Genomic DNA, 18238 nt, shown 5'->3' with positions numbered 1-18238 from the left:
AAAATGGATCCTTCACCCCATACGTGGCTGTAAACAAAAAACAATCTGCACTTTATTGTTTTAAACGCGTCTCAAAACTTGTTATTTAGAATCGCTCTGTGGTTTCAAAATGTCCACTTCTCTGGTCAGACCTCCCGGCCGCACCCCAGAGAGAGAGGGAAGAAAGGTGCGGGGATGAAAGTGGGCCTTGGTGTAGGTCCCACGGACCCCACAGGCCAGGTTGCTGCTCTGGTGCCTGCCCTGTTGTCTGTAGGGGAGCGGTGGAGTGCGGAGGCCACGCAGAGACTGTCCACCCAGGCTGCCCTCCCACTGCGGAGACAATGCTCCAGGGTGAGCCTGACAAGCCCTCATCCAAACAGTTCTGCAAACCTCAGAGCGTCTGCCCAAGCTGAGGGGCTGACAGGTACCCAGAACCTTGAAAACTTCTTCATGGTTCTTGCCAATGCTTTCCTCCTGTTCAACAAAACAAGGTCCCCTCCTCCCTCCACCCCCGTGTTTAGCAAAACTTCTCAAAGGACAAAAACAGCAAGTTATCAAAACAGGTCCCAATTGTGAGTTCATTTTTTAAAAATTCATTTTAATACGAAAACGTAATATGCAAAAAACACATCCACACACCTTGAGAGCACCCCTTCCCCGGACTGCAGGTGACAGCTGGTGGCCAGTAGGAGGCTCCACAGAGAAGTTCTTCCAAAGGCGACAAGCCAACAAGCAGTAAGAACACAGGGCGCTCCACTGCCTCTTGGTCTGGTCCTGCTTTCTAATTACAGTGGGATTGGAATAGGACCTAATTATTTTCAACTAAGGCCAAGAGAACGGTTATTAACCAGTATCCCAACCCTTTGCAAACGTAGAGGTTGAAATGATACATATATAATTTTATATATATATATATATATATAATTTTTAAAAATGCCTTTTATCACTGTTTTTTTGCAAACAAGAAAAATTCATGATCCTTTTAGTTAAGCATAAACATGTCAAGCCTTCCTTTGATGTAATTAAACTTTCCAAATAAATTTAGCATCCTGACTATGACACTCAGAGCAATGGGAAATTGAGGACATGCTTTTAAAAACTAAAACACCTTCTCTGCCTTCTTCTCGGATTTGATGTCCGTAAGCCTTTCACGCTGAGACTATCACCTGGCAAGCTGTGATTTAAAGCCAGTTATGATTTTTTAAACTCAGTGTTTTTCCAAGAATATTTAATTCATTGCCAGTATGAAAGTAAATCGAGAAGAAAGAGTAACTCTGGTTTCCTTTAAAAATTTGACAGATCTGGCCACAGATCTAAGTGTTTCTTCGTAGAAATGAATTACCTTGCAGTTCAACATTCAAAGAGTTTAATATACATCTCAGGTAGCTGCCTAACCCCACTGAGTATTCTGTGATTTTTAAATTCTAAGTTCATCCACTGAAGCTTCAAAAGATGGCCTTTCTTTCCACAGTTCAGCTGAAATCCACCAAACTGGTGGTAGGGTTTGTTAGGGTTGAGACTGAGGGCGTTCCCTAGATGTGGGATTTTGGGTGTTAAAATACGGAACTGTCCCAGGGAAACCAGCATGAGTTGGTCATGTTAGCTGATAGAGCTGGGAAGGAAGGGGTTTGGGGTCTTTTAATAAGCAGCCAGGGTTTACACTGTCTCTGGGCTGGGTGTTTAACTGGCAGGTGGAATCCTGCCTCCTTCTGGATCAGGCCCTTGACCCTCTGCTTGCTTCAGGGTCCTCTCTTTCCCCCTCACCTCCCTGTATCCCAGGACCTCTTCCACCCCTTTGATATAAAGTCTCAGAAGTTTCTCTCTGCTAACTGCCCAGAGGCCAGCCCTGGGGGAGATCCCTGCCCCCTGCTTACCTGCCATGTCACCTTCCCCTACATGGTAAACAATCCCGGGACTAAAGTGCATCCTTTGGGGAGGAAACAGCAGCTCTCTACTCTGAGTTAGAAGGCAAGCGTTTCAGCCCTGGCTGTGTGAAATGGGACCATTCCCTTTCTCTGAGCCTCAGTTTCCTCTTCTGTAGGATGTGGGTGTGAGTGAGGAGTGGGGAGGGTGAGACCCACCTCATAGCCTTGTTGTGACGGTGAATAGAATTATGATGGTAAAAGCCCTTTGAAAACTGCAGCTCTGTACAAAAGTTAATTATTATTAGACAACAAAGGCAGGGCGATACTTCCAAGAAGGGTAGAGGTAACACTCCTCTAAAATTTTGTTGTAGATGTTGGTTCCTTTAATCCTTTCCCAGCAGCACCGTGAGTTCTTCAAACAGCTGTGTGACTGCTGGGTGATGGACAGGTGAGCCGTTGAGAAGGAAAGGGTCAGTGAGTGTGTGCTCGTGTGTTGGGTGCAGGGTGGGTGTGGGAGCTTCTGTGGGGCAGGGGTGTCTGTGAGGGGGGCGATGAATAGTCCCTGGCCCAGAAAGAGGGGAGCAGAACCAGTGGCAGAGGGGGAGGGCCAGCGCCGGGGCAGAGCTTCGGACCCCCTGACTTCACCATCTGCCGAAGGCAGAAGCGCTCAGGGCACCACCCTCTCCCCCGACAGACCTGTCCAGTTGTGCCCCAGCCACACGGGATTTCTACCCAGTCCCACACCTCAGGAAATGGCCGACAGCCTGCCCTGAGGCCTCCTGGCGGCTGTGTCAGAGAATCAATCATTAATTACCCCGCGCTCCTCCCCCCACCCCCAGGCTTTCAAAACACAGAAATAGAAATACAGGTCCTGGCAGGTGAAAGGAAAGTGGAAAGCAGTTTGGAAAAAGCCACCCGTGGCATCTGTCCAGTTGCTTTTGGGGTTGGAGATGTGTCCTGGGCACAGGTCTCTGGAGATCTTTGCCCACCCCAAAGCCCCTGGTGGCTGCCACCTGGGCTGCTGTGGGGGACGTGGTATTTTCGGGTTGGAGTAAGTAAGAACCCCACTGGGGAAGCAGAGAGAAAGGTAACAGAAGGAGAGGAAAGGAGCAATGTATAGAGGGGATAACACAGGTCAATTGTTTTTTCTTTTTGAATAGTTTTTTTAAAGTTACAAATAATGACCTAGGCCCCTTGGCAACCCATTTTGCAGATGAGAAGACTGAGCCCCAGGAAAAGTGAGTACCAGATCTGAGGTTACCCAGCTGGTAGGTGGCTGACTCGATGTCCAAATAAGCACTAGAGACCCAGGCCTGGCCTTAATGTTGGAAATTCTGCTCACCCCAGCCTAGTTCCCTCACTCCCCAGCACCTACCCCACACCCCGTCAGGAAGGAAGGTTCTGGATCCCAGGGAGTGGCCAGGGTGAGGTCGGACTCCCATGGCCAGAAAACTTTCCTGCCCCAAGTGAAAAGAGCAGCTCACCAGGCAGGAATGCCCTCCCCTTGGCCGGGCCCCTGAGTCCAGCCCAGAGCAGCGGGGGTCAGGACACAAGAATCCTCTCAGGCCAACGCGCCAGGGTGCTGGAGTGGGCTGCCGTCCTGACAGCTGTTCTTGGGGAGGCGCCAAGGAAAAAACCCAGGTCCTGGGCTTTGCATCAGACTCAGGGTTGGCTTTGTTCTCTGTGGCCTTGGAAGGCCAGAGGTTCCTGCTGTTGGCACAAATCACAGAACAGAGCCTGGCAGTGGCCAGGGCCCTGATGAAAGCACCAGAGACCCTGGTGGTAGGGTGGGGAGAGAGGGGAGAAGCGGAGGGATAGAGCAGAGTTGGGAGCTCTAACCTGCCTCTTGCCCCCAACCTTCACTGCCTGCCCCCTGGAAGGCTGCCCACATTCTGAGCTGAGTAATCCTGGGCGACTTGCCATGCTTTAGGCCTTGGCCGCCTTCAAAGCTCTCCTCCCATTTAGACCTCTTTCATTCTCCCGCAGACCCTACAGCCCCTGCCGTCCCTGTGTTTGGGGGAGCAGGGCTTTGGTCCCCTGTTTTGGTCTCCATGCTCCAGTGTCGTAGTGGTGTGGCCACCCTTGGTCCCCATGAGAGGGCAGACACACCGTCAGGTTGAGGGAACTCTAAGCACGGTGTCTCCTTCTAAGAACAACAGCTACCTCTACTATTATTTACTAAGTATTACTAAATGCCAGGAACTGTCGAGTGCCTTACGTATAACCCCATTTATTCTCCACAACACCCAGTGAAATTGAGTTTTGAGGCAACACGGGCATAGGGGCTGCTCTGGGTCACCCCGTGGCTGGGCAGTAGAGCTAGGATGGGAGCTTGGACTCCTCTAAGACGTGTGCCAGCATCCTCTCTACTCCCCAGTGGGCTGATTACAGGCACGACAGCTGTAATAGCTCCAAGAAAGCTATTGGAACAAACCAGGGAACAAACTAGAAAAAGGGTCTTGTTTGTCAGTTTTGGGGGCCACCAGTGGCTTATTGGGAAACTTGGCATCTAGTAATGAGATTTATCCTTCCGAGGCCCACGGACAGGCCAGGTAAATGAAAGAATGAAAAAAAAAACCAAGGTGGGAGTCACAGTGACTGTATGCTCACTCACTTGGCAGAGCACAGACACAGAACACATCTTTGTTATAAAGCAGAAACTAATAAAAAAAAAAAAAGAGGGAGGGGATATGGGGATATATGTATATGTATAGCTGATTCACTTTGTTATACAGCAGAAACTAACACAACACTGTAAAGCAATTATACTCCAATAAAGATGTTACAAAAAAAAAAAGTTCATCATCCACCTATACATTTTCCTTTTTTTTCTTCTGTTTTTTTCAGCTGTATTGAGGTATAATTGACAAATAAAATTGTAAGATGTTTAAGGTGTGCTTTGTGGTAATTTGATATACGCACACATTGTGAAAGGATTCCCATCATCTAGTTAATTAACACACACATCATCTCATTTATTTGTTTGTTTATTTTGGTGAGGATGTTTAAGTTCTACTCTCTTAGTGACTTTCAATGATGTAATACAGTATTATCAACTATAGTCACCATGTTTTACATTAGATCCTCAGGAACTTATCTATAAAAGAGAAATTGAGTTACAGATGTAGAAAATAAACTTATGGTTACTGGGGGCTGGGATGTAAAAGGGGGGAGGGATAAACTGGAAGATGGGGATTGGTATATACACCCGACTATATATAAAATAGATAACTAATAAGGACCTACTGTATAGCCCAGGGAACCCTACTCAATACTCTGTAATGGCCTATATGGGAAAAGAATCTTTAAAAGGTGGATATGTGTATATGTATAATAGATTCACTTTGCTATACACCTGAAACTAACACAACATTGTAAATCAACTATATCACAATTTAAAAAAAAACCTATACCTTTTCTGAAACTTCTTAAAAACTTCTTTCCATTTTTAGGTACATCATCTTTACATAAGGTAGCATTTCCTTTTCTTTGTCCTAAACTGCTCGTTTGAAACCTCAGGGCGTGCTCTGTGGGCCTGATAATTTCTGTTCGCTTCATCCACATTCCTGATCTCTTTACAGACAGTCATCCTGTTGCTCTGAGACTTCCGTTTTCCAAGTAGAATCACTTCCCTCAAGCTCACTCCGGAGGATAGAGCCCAGAGTCCTGGGGAAGGATCTTTTGCCACTTGAATCCTGGCACTTACCGCTCCACAATGCAGAGAAAGGGTAGGAGTCACCATTCTCTGTGGGACTGGGAATCTGACGCTCAAAGCTGGAATCCTGGCACAGTCCTGCACGGGCTGTGTGAACTTGTGCTGAGTACCCACCTTCTCTGAGCAGAAGTTTCTGAGTCTGAGAAGTGAGACTAATAATGGTAGTTCTCTTCTATTATGTTGTGATGTTTAGGTCAGACAGAGCTCTTGGAGCACAATGAATGCTCAGAAGTGGTTAGTGACTGGGAATAAAACTAGTCACAGGGACTTCCCTGGCAGTTCAGTGGTTACGACTCTGTGCTTCCACTGCAGGGGGCGCAGATTCCATCCCTGGTCTTGGAACTAAGATCCCTCATGCTGAGTGGTACAGCCAAAACCCAAAAAACGAGTCACAATACAGGTGATAGAGAGTGTTGCTCATGGACCTTGGGGTGGTGTCACTGTCACCATACTCAGGACACCAGGAGACACCGAAAGATTCCAAAGGACAGTGGGGTGAGGGCACTGGGGAGAAGAATTGAACTCGCCGGTTCCTGGGACAATCAGAGCACAGGATGCCCAGGCACTTGTGAGCTGCTTCATGCCTTTCCACCCCGATCTGTGGGTGTGCACTTACCCCAGGGTCCCTGAGACTGCCCACATGGACCAGACCAGCTCTCTCCCTGAAGGGGCTGCCGAGTTATTTAGCCTGAGAGCTCTCCTCCCAGACACTGCTCCCTTGGCTCCGAGGGTGGCGTCCAGAACATAAGACCTCACTCCTGGAGGGGCAGGCATGGGCCTCAGCTTCCCAGTGGGGGATGTCTGAGCTAACTGCCACTTTTCTGATTCATTGAGAAGCCAGAATCTTCTCTAGTTTTCTTTGTTTTTATTTATTTTACTTTTAGCTTATACACGTAATAAATCATAAATAAACAATAATGATAAATGTCTCCCTTCTTGCAACCCTTAGCCCGAGGTAACCCTGTTATCTATTCAATATTTGTTCTTCCAGACCTTTTCTATTCATACCTTATGTCTGTAACTATAGAAATATGACCGCTCTTTGGGGGGAGCGTGTGTTTTAAGATGCGTAGTAGCAAATACCGGAAGGAAGCTGTGCTCTGCAAGTTGCTTTTATTCACCCAGCAATGTCTGGAACATCTTTGCATTTCAAGACATATAGCTCTACCTTGTCCTTTTAAACTTCTCCATCAGAGCCCAAACTGTGAATGGGATAGAGTCCAAGCAACTATCCTCCTTTTGATGGATATTTATCTCTCATCTGTTTTGTTATATCAAAACTGTCCTGCGATGAACTCTTTGTGCACATACGTGGATATTTTCCTGGAGAACTTGAAAATGAGAAATGGGATTGTGGGGGCACTGGGTGGGCACCTTTAAAATAGGGATGAACTAATTGGCTTCCCTCAAGCCTAGTCTGGCTTCTCTTTTCATGACTCTTTTTTTTTGTTTTTTGCAGGCCTCTCACTGCTGTGGCCTCTCCCGTTGCGGAGCACAGGCTCCGGACGCGCAGGCTCAGCGGCCATGGCTCACGGGCCCAGCCGCTCCGCAGCATGTGGGATCCTCCCGGACCGGGGCATGAACCCGCGTCCCCTGCATTGGCAGGCGGGCTCTCAACCACTGCGCCACCAGGGAAGCCCCATGACTCTTGAATGTCCCTTTCAAGAGGGAAGGTAGGCAGGATGGGCAGAGTAAGAAAGTGCCTGTGAGGTTTCCTGATCCAGGGGCAGTGACCACAGCGTACCGAAGCTCTGGGTGGGCATCCTGACTGGGGAATGTTCTTCATCCTGAGGGCATTCTGGACTGCCTCAGACTAATAAGGGAATAAAGAGAGGGTGGTTTTTAGCCCCCTGGGATCCCAAGGCCACCTTCACAGGTCAAATTGGGTGACTGAGTTTCGTGTTATAGTCTCTCCTTCAAGAGTCAAGAGAGAGCTGGACTCCCATGCTTGGGACTCGGCCTCTCCATTCTGGAGCCTGAGGAGTTGTGAGAGACCTGAGGTTATGATACAGTCCTGCTCTGAGCTGTGTGATGGAGGGAAAGTCACTCACCCACTCTGATTCTCAGGTTCTCATGCTTAGTAAAAAATGCATATAATATTCACATCCTATCAGCAGGGTTGTATGAAAGTGATTTGTAAACTGTTGAGAAATGTGAGGGATGATGAATTTGAAGCAATTATGATGCTGAATATAACACCTGGATGACTTCACCAGGAGAGCCCTTTCTCTTTCCCTCGTCTTCTTCCTTCCTTCCCTCCCCACCCCGCACCTCACCCTCACTTCCTCTTCATGTATTTAGTTGTACAAATATTTATTGAACATCTATTAAGTGCTGAGCACAAGGCCAGGGCCTGGGAACACAGTGGTGACCAAAACAAGAATCATGTCTTCAGGGAACAAGTAGACAGGTTCTGCAGGGAGGCGTGCTCCCTGCTGTGATGGGGTTGGGGTGGAGAGCAGGAGGCGTGGGCAGCCCACGAGCTGGAGGGCACCTCACAGAGTCTTGGCTGTTCAGAAGGGACCTCTAGCAGAGCCCTGAAGGGGGAGGCAGAACCAGCCAGGCAAACAGAGGAAAGGGAGGATGTAGAATAGTCTGGCATGAGCAGAAAAAAAAAAAATAACACACGTGAAGGTCTGGAGGCTGGAGGCAAGAGGGGCGATGGGGCAGGCACAGCCAGGGAACCGAATTCACTGTAGTGAGAAATACAGTGGAATAATAAGGGGTGTGTGTGTGCACACAGGTATGGTGAGGGCTGAGAGATGGGACTGGGAAGTGTGCATGGTTGGATCACAGGAGTCCTTAGGCATGTTAAGGACTGCGGGACTTTATCCTAAAAAGCAAAGGGGCGTGTCTAAAGGGATTTTAGCGGGGGCAGGGTGGAGGGGGAGGAGTGGCCAGACTCGTGTTCTGGAAAGCTCTTCCTGGTGCAGGGTGAGAATGGGTTGGAGGAGGCCAGGCTGCAGGCTCGGGCAGGCTGTGGTACCATAATTCCCTGCGGGCTAATGGGAGCGGTCAGGGTGGAGAGAAGCTATGATGGGAATGGGGTGGTGGAAATATTGTCATGGTCACCTGTGGACTCTCAGTTTCATATTTGGCCTGGTGGTGATGAGTTGCAGCCCTGTGAAGACCAGATTGAATATAAGTGCTAGCCCTATCCTATCTTCCTATGTTTTCTGGAGGGCTCAGACCTTGGGTCCCCCGAAGTGCAGGCAGATCTGGCTCTTCTCACCTTGAAACCTCCCAATGGCCAAGGGGACGTTTCTGTCTGATGACAGATCAGACAAGAGAGAACGGAGATGTTGGTCCAGGACCCAGGCTGTCATTGATGGGCTGGGGAGGAGGCATATGCGTAAAGTTGCCCAGGATTTTGGATTTCAAATCCCACCCTGATCTGGACACAGATAGCACCCCTGTGGCTGAGTGACCAAGAAACAGTGACCATGACAAAGGAGGGGGTGGAAGGTTACACAAGGGGTACCTGCCTCTATGTAGGACAGTAACAAAAGAGGACTGGCTGAGAGTCAGGAGCTTAGGGTCCCAGACTTGGGACCAAGGCTGTGGGACTTTGGGGAGTTCACTCGGTTTATCTGGGCCTTGGTGTCCCCACCTCTATAAAGAAGGACTAAGTGGGAGGTGGAAAGTGTACTGGCTTTCAAGTACCAGTGCAGAGGAGTATCTCCTGGAGATGTGTCCTGAGTGAAAAACACTCAATATCTCTATACCATGTTTTCTCATTTTCAATACAAAGTGCTTAAGGACTTCCTAATCTCATTGACTGGCTCTTGTGAACCCGTGTACGTTGAAGCACTTTGAAACCCTAGAAGTTGTAATAATAGTACAGACTAATACAGCTTTGTTTTTTTTTTGAACCCAGCTTAAACCCAGATTGGGGCTCAAACCCACAGAGCCGGGACTCAACCCGGGCAAAACATTGACTGGGACTTGAACCCGGCCCAAACCCACAGTCTTCCAACTGAGATCACACACCTGATCTCAGGACTTAATGAAGCTCAGGTTCTTGACGTCTCATTGCAGAAAGAATCAGTGAGAGACAAAGTGATAGGTAAGAAGTAGATTTATTTAGAGAGAAACACACTCCACAGACAGAGTGTGGGCCGTCTCAGAAGGTGAGGAAGGCCTGATACAACTCTTTGCGGTGAATAAATGCTACCTTATCCATGATCTCATTTAATACCTACCTATTGCTCTGTGTATCTACTATATAACAACATACAATACTATGTATCATACATATTATATGGTCTATATTGCTCTATATAATATATATTGCTACATATTATATACATATATATGTACGAGATTCTAATATATTCCAGTTCACATTCAGTGGCTCCCCAGCTTCCCCAGAGAAAATGACAAAATTCCTAAGTGTCCTCTAAAGCCCTACTCTGTTGGCACCTGCCAGCCCATCACTTCCCTCATAGGTCTCCTTCTCTTCCCCTCTTTTGTTCTGCTGCAGCCACACTGATCTCTTTGCTTGCTCCACCTACGCCAGGCTGGCTCTCACTCTGGACTTCTCCGTTGCTGTTCCGTCCCCGGTGAGCCTGGGGCTTGCCGCCTCACCTCCAAGTCTGGCTCAAATCACCTTCTCAGTGAAACTTTGTCCAGTCCCCCTACGGCAAGCCTCTCCTCCGACTCTTTATCCTTGTTACTCTGCTTTGTTTCTCTCTGCCATCTGACATAGTATGTATGTCACTTATTCATTTGTTTATCACCTGGCTTCCCCCAGGAGCAGGTAACAGGCATGAAGCCAGGGGGTTCCCATCCATTTTTCTCGCTTTGGTGTCCTCTGGACCTAGAACAGTGCCTGGCACACAGGGGGAACTCAGTAAACATTTGTGTTAGTGTGACAATTTGATGGGGCATATGTGAGCGGCAGGGATAACACAGTGACCTCATTGTGACAGCATGATGCTGGGCATTGGACACACAGCAGCTAACAGGACAAACTCTGGACAAAAGTCTCAGCTGTGCATGCCCCTCATTGGCTCCTGGCAATTAGTGGTGGGAGCAGAAACTCAGTAGCCCTTAACTTTTTCCGTGGGGATGCTGCCTGCCTCTCTCTTCTTTGTTCCCGGCAGCTATAGATCCCCTGAGTAGAATCTGGGTGGGAGTTGGGCTCAGGTCCTGGCCAGGGTCAGTGAGAGGCATACAGGGAGTGACTTCCCTGCCCCCCTATCCCAGGGGCAGTGGGAGTCAGCCAGACCCCCTTCCTCCTCTTTGGCATTCAGTTCCTCCATCGAGGGCTCCAGATCTCTGGGCAAGGTCAGAGCACCTCCTGCCTAGGGGACATGTGACCATGTGAGCACTGCTGGGTTGGAACAAGCCACACTATCAGGTTATTGTGCTAAACATGCAGGTCCCCTTGCCAAGCCACCACACCCCATTCCACCACTGCCAGAACCTTTTGGGGGCCCTAATTTACAGGGACCTGAACTGGGGAGGGTGTTGTCCCAATGGTCCTAGGGAAGGAGGGGTCTTTTCTGTGAGACCCACTTACTCCGGCTTCCTCTGAGATCCGGGGAGAAGGAAGCAACAAGCCCACTTTGGCTTTAGGCCCCACAAGGAGTGGCAGACATCGACAAGACCATTACTGTTTGACTCTTGGGGTCACTTTGGCATTAACCATTGTCCTCCAGCATTTGCTTTGGGTGCCAACGACTGTTATCACTAACTTTGATTTTTTAGGAAATCCATAGATGTTCCTCCTGTTGTGACTGTGTCCAGGAATTCCCAAGAAGTCCCCTCCTGGAGAAAGATCTTCCTTCACAAAACTGATCCTCAGCAGGTCACTGGACAAGGATTTGGGGCTACTGAACTCTGGGTGAAGTCTGCTAAGCTCAGAGAGAGCTTGGAGGGGTGGGTTTCTGGGGAGTTAGACTGAGCTGTCAGGGGGGACAGTCCATGTTTCCTACTTTCAAGCTGAGTAGCCTTGGGCAAGCTACTTAACCTCTCTGAGCCTTAGTTTCCTCATCTATGAAATGAGGATGATAATGCCTATCATACATGATTGCAGATGATCTTGAAACGAGGTCTGTAAAATATTGGCCTGCACAACAAGACTGCGCCTGTTACTGTCCTTCTAGGAGTGAGCGGTCCTACAGGGCTTTGGACCGTGGTGACATTCAGGCAAAACTCACTGTCAGGTTTTATTTCACAGGCATTTAGTGACTGTAAGGGATCCCAAGCTGCTCAGGCCATTTATGTTTTTCACTATAAGTGATTCTAAGGGAGAGGGCATGATGAGGTAGCATTCAGCTTGGTGGCCGCAGCAACCTCAATTTTAACAGGCAGGCGAATAAGGAATATTCCTTTGCTTAGTGCACTGTAAGATGCTCGAGTGCCTGGTACATAGTGAGTGCAAAAAAGAGGTGAATCTGAATCAAGGAGCTTGAAGTCATCCAGGCCACCTTGGGTTCCAGGTATTGGTGATGTGTTTAGAGATCCCAGTTCGGCTTTGTTCTAATCCTCAGCACAGAGAGGATCTAATCCTCCCTTTGCGCAAAGAGAGAGGGAGAGACAGTAACCAGCATTTACCCTTCTCCATCTTACTTTTTTTTTTTTTTCCCCCCGGTACGTGGGCCTCTCACTGTTGTGGCCTCTCCCGTTGCGGAGCACAGGCTCCGGACGCGCAGGCTCAGCGGCCATGGCTCACGGGCCCAGCCGCTCTGCGGCACGTGGGATCCTCCCGGACCGGGGCACGAACCCGTGTTCCCTGCATCGGCAGGCGGACTCTCAACCACTGTGCCACCAGGGAAGCCCCTCCATCTTACTTTTGCAGGAAAGATGTTGGTCTAGAGGCTGGGACCCAGGTACTCGAGATACCCTTGCCCATAACCCTGGCTCTTAGGGCCCAGCAGGTGATTTCTGCATCCCATGTTCTGGCTCTCCAGAATCATCCTCAGGGGAGCACATACTCCCCTGCCACGTGAAGGGAGGTCTGGGCACGAAGAACATTGCAATTTTTGAGCTCCTACTCTGGGAGCACAAACTATGTGGCAGGTGCTGCACAAGGTACTGTGTGTGTGCCATGTCCACTGTTCTCGGTTTCCCTCACCCCTAAAGAAAAGGGCCTGAGACCTTGAACTTTGGAGTTGGTTAGTCTTGGAGGCTCTGCTCTGCCACCAATTGTAGGGTTTACACATGTGATGTAGCCCTCTGGGGGTCTCAGTGGCTGAGATGGGGATAATTGGAACACCTACATGGCTGTGTGAGGATTAAATGAGATAAGAAAAGCATACGGCCCAGGGTTTACAAGCAAATTTTTAAGGATGATGATGATGAAGATGTTGAAATAGTGTGGGCTCTAAAAGGCTCCCCTAGATGCTACTCTTGACCTCATGGCTACTTGGGATTTCCAGCTGGCAGCAGAATGGCCCTGACACTGGCAGTCCTGGGAGCCTGACTCTATTTCTCAATTGCTTGGTCACTTGGGGCCAATTATTTCCTCCAGACAATTTCGACTGGGGCCTGAAAGTTTGGTCCTAGGGTGCTGGGCCAGCGGCACTAAGGCAGAACTATTGCACAGGACAGAAAACGCCTCTCCTTCTCCAGGCGCCCAGGCCTTGCCCTAAGGCGGCAAGGTGATGCCGCCCGCTCCCCGGTTTGGAGAGGGAGGAGGGAGGGACCGCGAGCAAAGGGCGAGCCCCGTGTGGGCCCGTCTCCCCCGGCCCCCAGCACCGCGGCAGCCTTGCTCTCTTCCCACCGGCTGGGTCTCCAGGTGCCTTCCTTTTAATTAAAGGTACTTAGCCTTCCGCTACTCTGGCCTTCATTTGCATGGGATCCTTCGCTTTATGCAGCCTCAGTATCACAGTGAGCCAGGAGGTTAACGGAGCATCATCGCGCGCTGCCCTGGAAGGCGGGACAGAGCCGACTGCGCCCCGGTTCCCTGAGCGTTGCTCCCCGGGACTCCGCACAGCGGCGGGGAGCTGCCAGCTTTCCAGCCCCTTGGCCGCCGCGCCTGGCTCGGCCCCGGGCCAACGGAAGCAGAGGGGCCGCAACTTGCTAAGCCTGCGCGGGCGTGGCCCCAGCTTCCTTCTTCAAAGGGCCTTTACAGACCGGATCGGCCTTGGTCCCGGAAGCCAAGGCGAGTCCTCTAAGTCTCTGCAGCCTCAGGGCTGGTCCTTGGTGCGTGCGTATTGAATCCACGAGGAAGGCAGGTGTTTTCCAATCACCCATGTTTGCCGGCCCCTGGACTGAGTTCTTGTGGTATTTCGGGACAAATCACAACTCCTATCCAGAAGGAACTGAACGCTGATCAGGAGAATTGTATTGGAGATTACACAAAGAACCGTGATGTCGGGTAGAGGGTGGGTAAAACTGCAGGAAGGCTTCACCTGAAGGGCACTGGAGTTCAGAGGGAAGCAGGAGGAGAACCGGCAGTCAATGCCAGACGCTTCCTGATTAGTATTCAAAAGAAGATTCTGATGCTTCGAAGCATCGGGCAAATTCACCACGGTCACGTAGGTGGCTTAAACTCAGGCCCATCTTTTCTCAGGAAGAGAGGAAGCCCCACCCTGGAAAGACCAGACTCCTTCCATTTCAGGTGCTCATGCTCTAGTGAGAAGGTAAGACACAGACCTGGGAGACTCTAGATCAAGGTCTTTTCTTCTGACCCTACACTTGCCTCCATCTCATGGATCTGGCTTCCTCAAGACCTGACGTCTTCTCCATCATCTCTCACCAGCCTGCTCAGTGCCCCACTCACCTGAGTCTCCTCCATCACCAGGTCTGTACCCTGCTTCTCCCTCTGGATGTCCTAATGTCTCAAGGCCAGGGAAACAAGAGCAGGGTCAACCCTCCTCTACGTGGCTGGTCCTATCCCTAAAGATAAGGAAGAGGAGATGCAGAGCAGGCTTCTTTATCTCTGCTACGTTGTTATCCCTTTTCCCAGATCGACTCTGATGATTTACCTCCCAACTTCTGCGAACCAGCTCTTCCTTTTCTACAAATCCCTTTTCTTTTCCTTAGACTGGGAGACAGACACCACGGGGTAGGATACCGGGGGTTGCTGTGATTTCTTCCATGTAGTGTCTGATACAGAGAAGACAGCAAATAGTGAATGAATGAATGAATGGGCTCAGAATTAGACTCAGTCTTCCATGTTAAAGACAGAGGAGAAAAGAGACATAGACCAGAATGTGGAAGGGTTCAGAACCTCTTATTCACTGGCTCGTGTCCCAGTAATCTTCCCGAGTGTAAACCCAGGGGCTGTCATGACATCAGCCCCTCCTGCAATGCTCCGGAGGAAATCAGGCAACATTCCCACTCAATTTATCATGTGAAGCTTCTGGAACTGGGAGCCCAGGGGATTCCTTTGCCTTCTGGAGCCAGCCCAGACAGACAGACAGTCAGTCAACACCATTCTAGGTCCAGGAAAGGGCAGAGTAAGCTCAGGATTTCCTTTAGAGGTTTGTTCTCAGTGCAAAAGTGTTAGTACCTCCTTCCTCTTCCCTACCAGAGGGTGAAGCCCATGGAAGATAAAGGTCTTTCATTAGCATTTTCCCAGCCATGCACCTGGGAATGGGGTGAGTGCCCCCCTTTCTCCATCTCCCTTGCCACGTGTGCCTTGCTGAATCGGGGGAGGTGGGGAGGCTGCCATGAAAGAAGGCAGCAACCAACACCCCAAGGGTGCTTTCCAGTAGCATAATCTCATATCACCCTCATAAACAATTGATGAGGTGAGTGTTGATCTGTTTCACAGATGAGCAAAGTGAGGCTCTAATGGGCTTCCATACCCAAGTCTCCTAACTGTGGGTGTTGGAGCCAGGATTTGGACCTAGACCCTCTGATTCCAGAGACCAGCAGTCAGTGACCAGGAAGACTATCTGAAAGGCAAATAGCTTGGGCAAGACCCTTGAATCTCCAGGCTTTGGCCTCTGGACAAAGAATACTTGAAAGAACAGCTTGCTTGAAATGAACCTCAATAGGTGTCTCCTCTAATGAAGGCACTGTGACTCTAGAGATGCTTGTCTTGAGAAGAGTGTGACAGTATCAATCCAAAGGCCCATTGGACTTGTTAGCAAATGCTGGGCCATTCGATTAGCTTACTGTCACCCAAAAAGTGAAAAGCATGACCCTCAAGGGCTAGATCTTTAGGGCAGGTACAATTTGCAGCAGATGCAGCGTTGACAGAAAGATTATAGTCTCAGGTGGCATTCGTAATAATAGTACCTCCAAGATAAAAGTACTGATGTTTCCTCCGCACTCCTTTTGAGTCCCACCACACCTGGGTTGTGGGTTCAGTTCTAATGACCTTCAAAGGAGGAGGATGAGAAACAGAAACAGAGGGGAACAGGGGAGCATAAAGGGACTCTAAACCATACCTACTGAGGATGAGTTAAAAGGATAGAGGATATTTTACCCAAGAAGAGAAGACCGAGGGTGAAATGGAAGGTGTAGCAAGGAGCTAAGCCCCGCCCCCACTCTGCCCATCAACAACCATGTGAAGGAAATATCTTGGATGTGGATCTTCCAGACCAAGTCCAACCATTAGATGACCGCAGTCCTGCTTGACAGTTTGGCCGTAACCTCTGAGCAACCCTGAGCCTGAGCCACCCAGCTGCAGAGCCCCTGGATTCCTGACCCTCAGCAGCTGTGTGAGATAATAAATGTTTGCTGCTCTAAGCTGCTAAGTTTGTGGTACTTTGTTACACAGCTCTAGATAACTAAGATAACTCATTCTTCTATCTGCTCTGAGAAATTCTATTCTTGGCCGCGAGAGTGTTTTGTCAGCAGACGGCTCAGAGAATATTTTCACTGCTAGAGCAAAAAAGTAGAATTTCTTCTTCTTTCTTTCTTTGTCCTCAACTGACTTCATTGAGCTTTAAACCTGCCTCTAGCCCTGATGTGGAGATTTGGTGAATTAACACATCAATTGCTTCTTGGCATTTTAAATGTAACTGTAGTCAAATTCCCAAAGGGAATCTGTCCTCCCAGAAGCTAGTCTGGAGATATCAGCATGCCCCTCTGAGTCCAGTAGTTGCTTTATTCTGCATTGGCTGGACCTGGATGAGACAAGGAGTCATCCTGGGGGAGAGATCACATGGCCTTTCCTAGAGAGAAGTTGGAACAAATGACAGCAATGGGGGTGGAAGGCAGTGGTTGAGGTTGGTAAGACTCACCTTTCAGAGTCAAGGAAAAAGAGAGAGGAGGTCCATCAGGTATCGAGTCTCAGTCCCCGCACTTCGTATCTGTGTGTGCATGTGTGTGGCTGTTCATCTGTCAAAGAATTAGAGGCCAGGACCAGCGCTGGACACATGTCACAAGGTTTGTTCATTTCTTTCTCCTTAGTTCTGATTTCCTTTTACAGGAAAGGGAACTACAGAGAAGGGAACACAGTGTGGGTTGGGGGAGAGGCAGGGACAGCAAACATGCCGAGTCTCTGAGGACTAAGACAAAGGAAGAAAAAAGTCCAGGAGAAGCTGTTCTGGGTCTGTGAAGGAGGTCTGGGCACTTAAAGTGTCCTTCTGGGATTCCCAGACTGTCCTCTGCTGTTTTCTTCCCATTGACTAGACTCTACCTGTAATTCAGGTAGATGCCACCAGGTGGAGAAGTGTCTGGATTACAACCTCTTGACTCGCAGGATTTCCCACCGCCATGGGTAACTAGGACTTGATCACACCACGAGATTTGGTGTTTTGGCGGACAAAGACTGAAAGAGGCAATCCAGAAGTTCAGGGGCATTTGCTCACTGTTGAATAAGTCTTGATTGGTGGGAAATGAGAGACTGGAGGGGTGTCAGAAAAATTCCTCTCCTCTTTCAGTGGATATTTCAAGGTTTGATTTCTCTTTGTAACTCTTACAGAGAAGCTCAGCACGTTAAGCAAACGTGCCTCATGGGTGCCCCACTGTGTGTCTTCACAGCTTGTTGTGAAACTGCACAATAATGCATTTCATCAAGTGCTTCACATCTTCCCTTCCCTTCCTTCTGATTTTTCCTAACCCTCACTGTCCTGGGCTTGCACATTTCTCCTCTATAACGTGTGAGCACTTCAATTTTTGCCTCAGGCTCTGCTTTCCATAGAATTGAGGCTAAGACAGTTGGCCTCAGACAACAGAGTGCCTCCCTCCCACTTTTTAAGGCCAATTCTGTCGATTGGGTTTTCGATTCAATCTCTTTCTGCCTCCTCTACACTTCATTAACTATTCTTCCTTTTTTTTTTGGAGATACAATAGTTACACTAATTCTTTCATTGTTTTGAGTTTCCAACTTCTCCCTCTCTATGGACTCCATTCTCTTAGCCTGTGAACACACTCAAGGATTTCCAAGAAAAATGAGCATTCCCTTTACTAAAAGTGTTCAATTCCATTTCTTCATGAACAGATTCTTACAGTTATACTCACTGCCTGTATCTGTTTTCTAAGGCTGCCATACAAAGTACCACAAATCGAGTGGCTTAAGGCAACAGAAATCTACTTTCTCATGCTTCTGGAGTCCAGAAGTCTGAAATCCAAGTATTGGCAGGGCCATGCTTCCTCTGAAACCTCTAGGGGAGGATTCTTCTTTGCCTCTTTCAGCTTCGGGTCACTCAGGCAATCCTTGGCTTATGGTGGCATAACTCCAATCTCTGCCTTTATTCACATGGCTGCCTGCCCTCTGTGTGTCCGGGTCTTCACATGACATTCTCCTCTCTCTTATAAGAGCACCAGTCAT

General features: G+C 49.0%; 1 protein-coding gene across 1 annotated transcript in view; it reads right to left on the bottom strand.

The window, feature by feature from the left end:
- PAX8 (paired box 8) overlaps positions 1-18238 on the bottom strand; it is a gene marked incomplete at both ends in the record, with an annotated part of 115753 nt that overhangs the window by 58945 nt on the left and 38570 nt on the right. Inside the window, one exon of the mRNA XM_079720391.1 lies at positions 132-247. Within this exon, the coding sequence (XP_079576517.1) occupies positions 132-247 (116 nt within the window). The remainder of the gene's footprint in view (positions 1-131; positions 248-18238) is intronic.

The sequence above is a fragment of the Hyperoodon ampullatus genome (genome assembly GCF_949752795.1).
Source record: "Hyperoodon ampullatus genome assembly, chromosome: 15".
Classification (NCBI taxonomy): Eukaryota; Metazoa; Chordata; class Mammalia; order Artiodactyla; family Ziphiidae; genus Hyperoodon; species Hyperoodon ampullatus.
The sequence above is the reverse complement of the archived record's forward strand: the minus strand, read 5'-3'. Positions and strand labels throughout refer to the sequence as shown.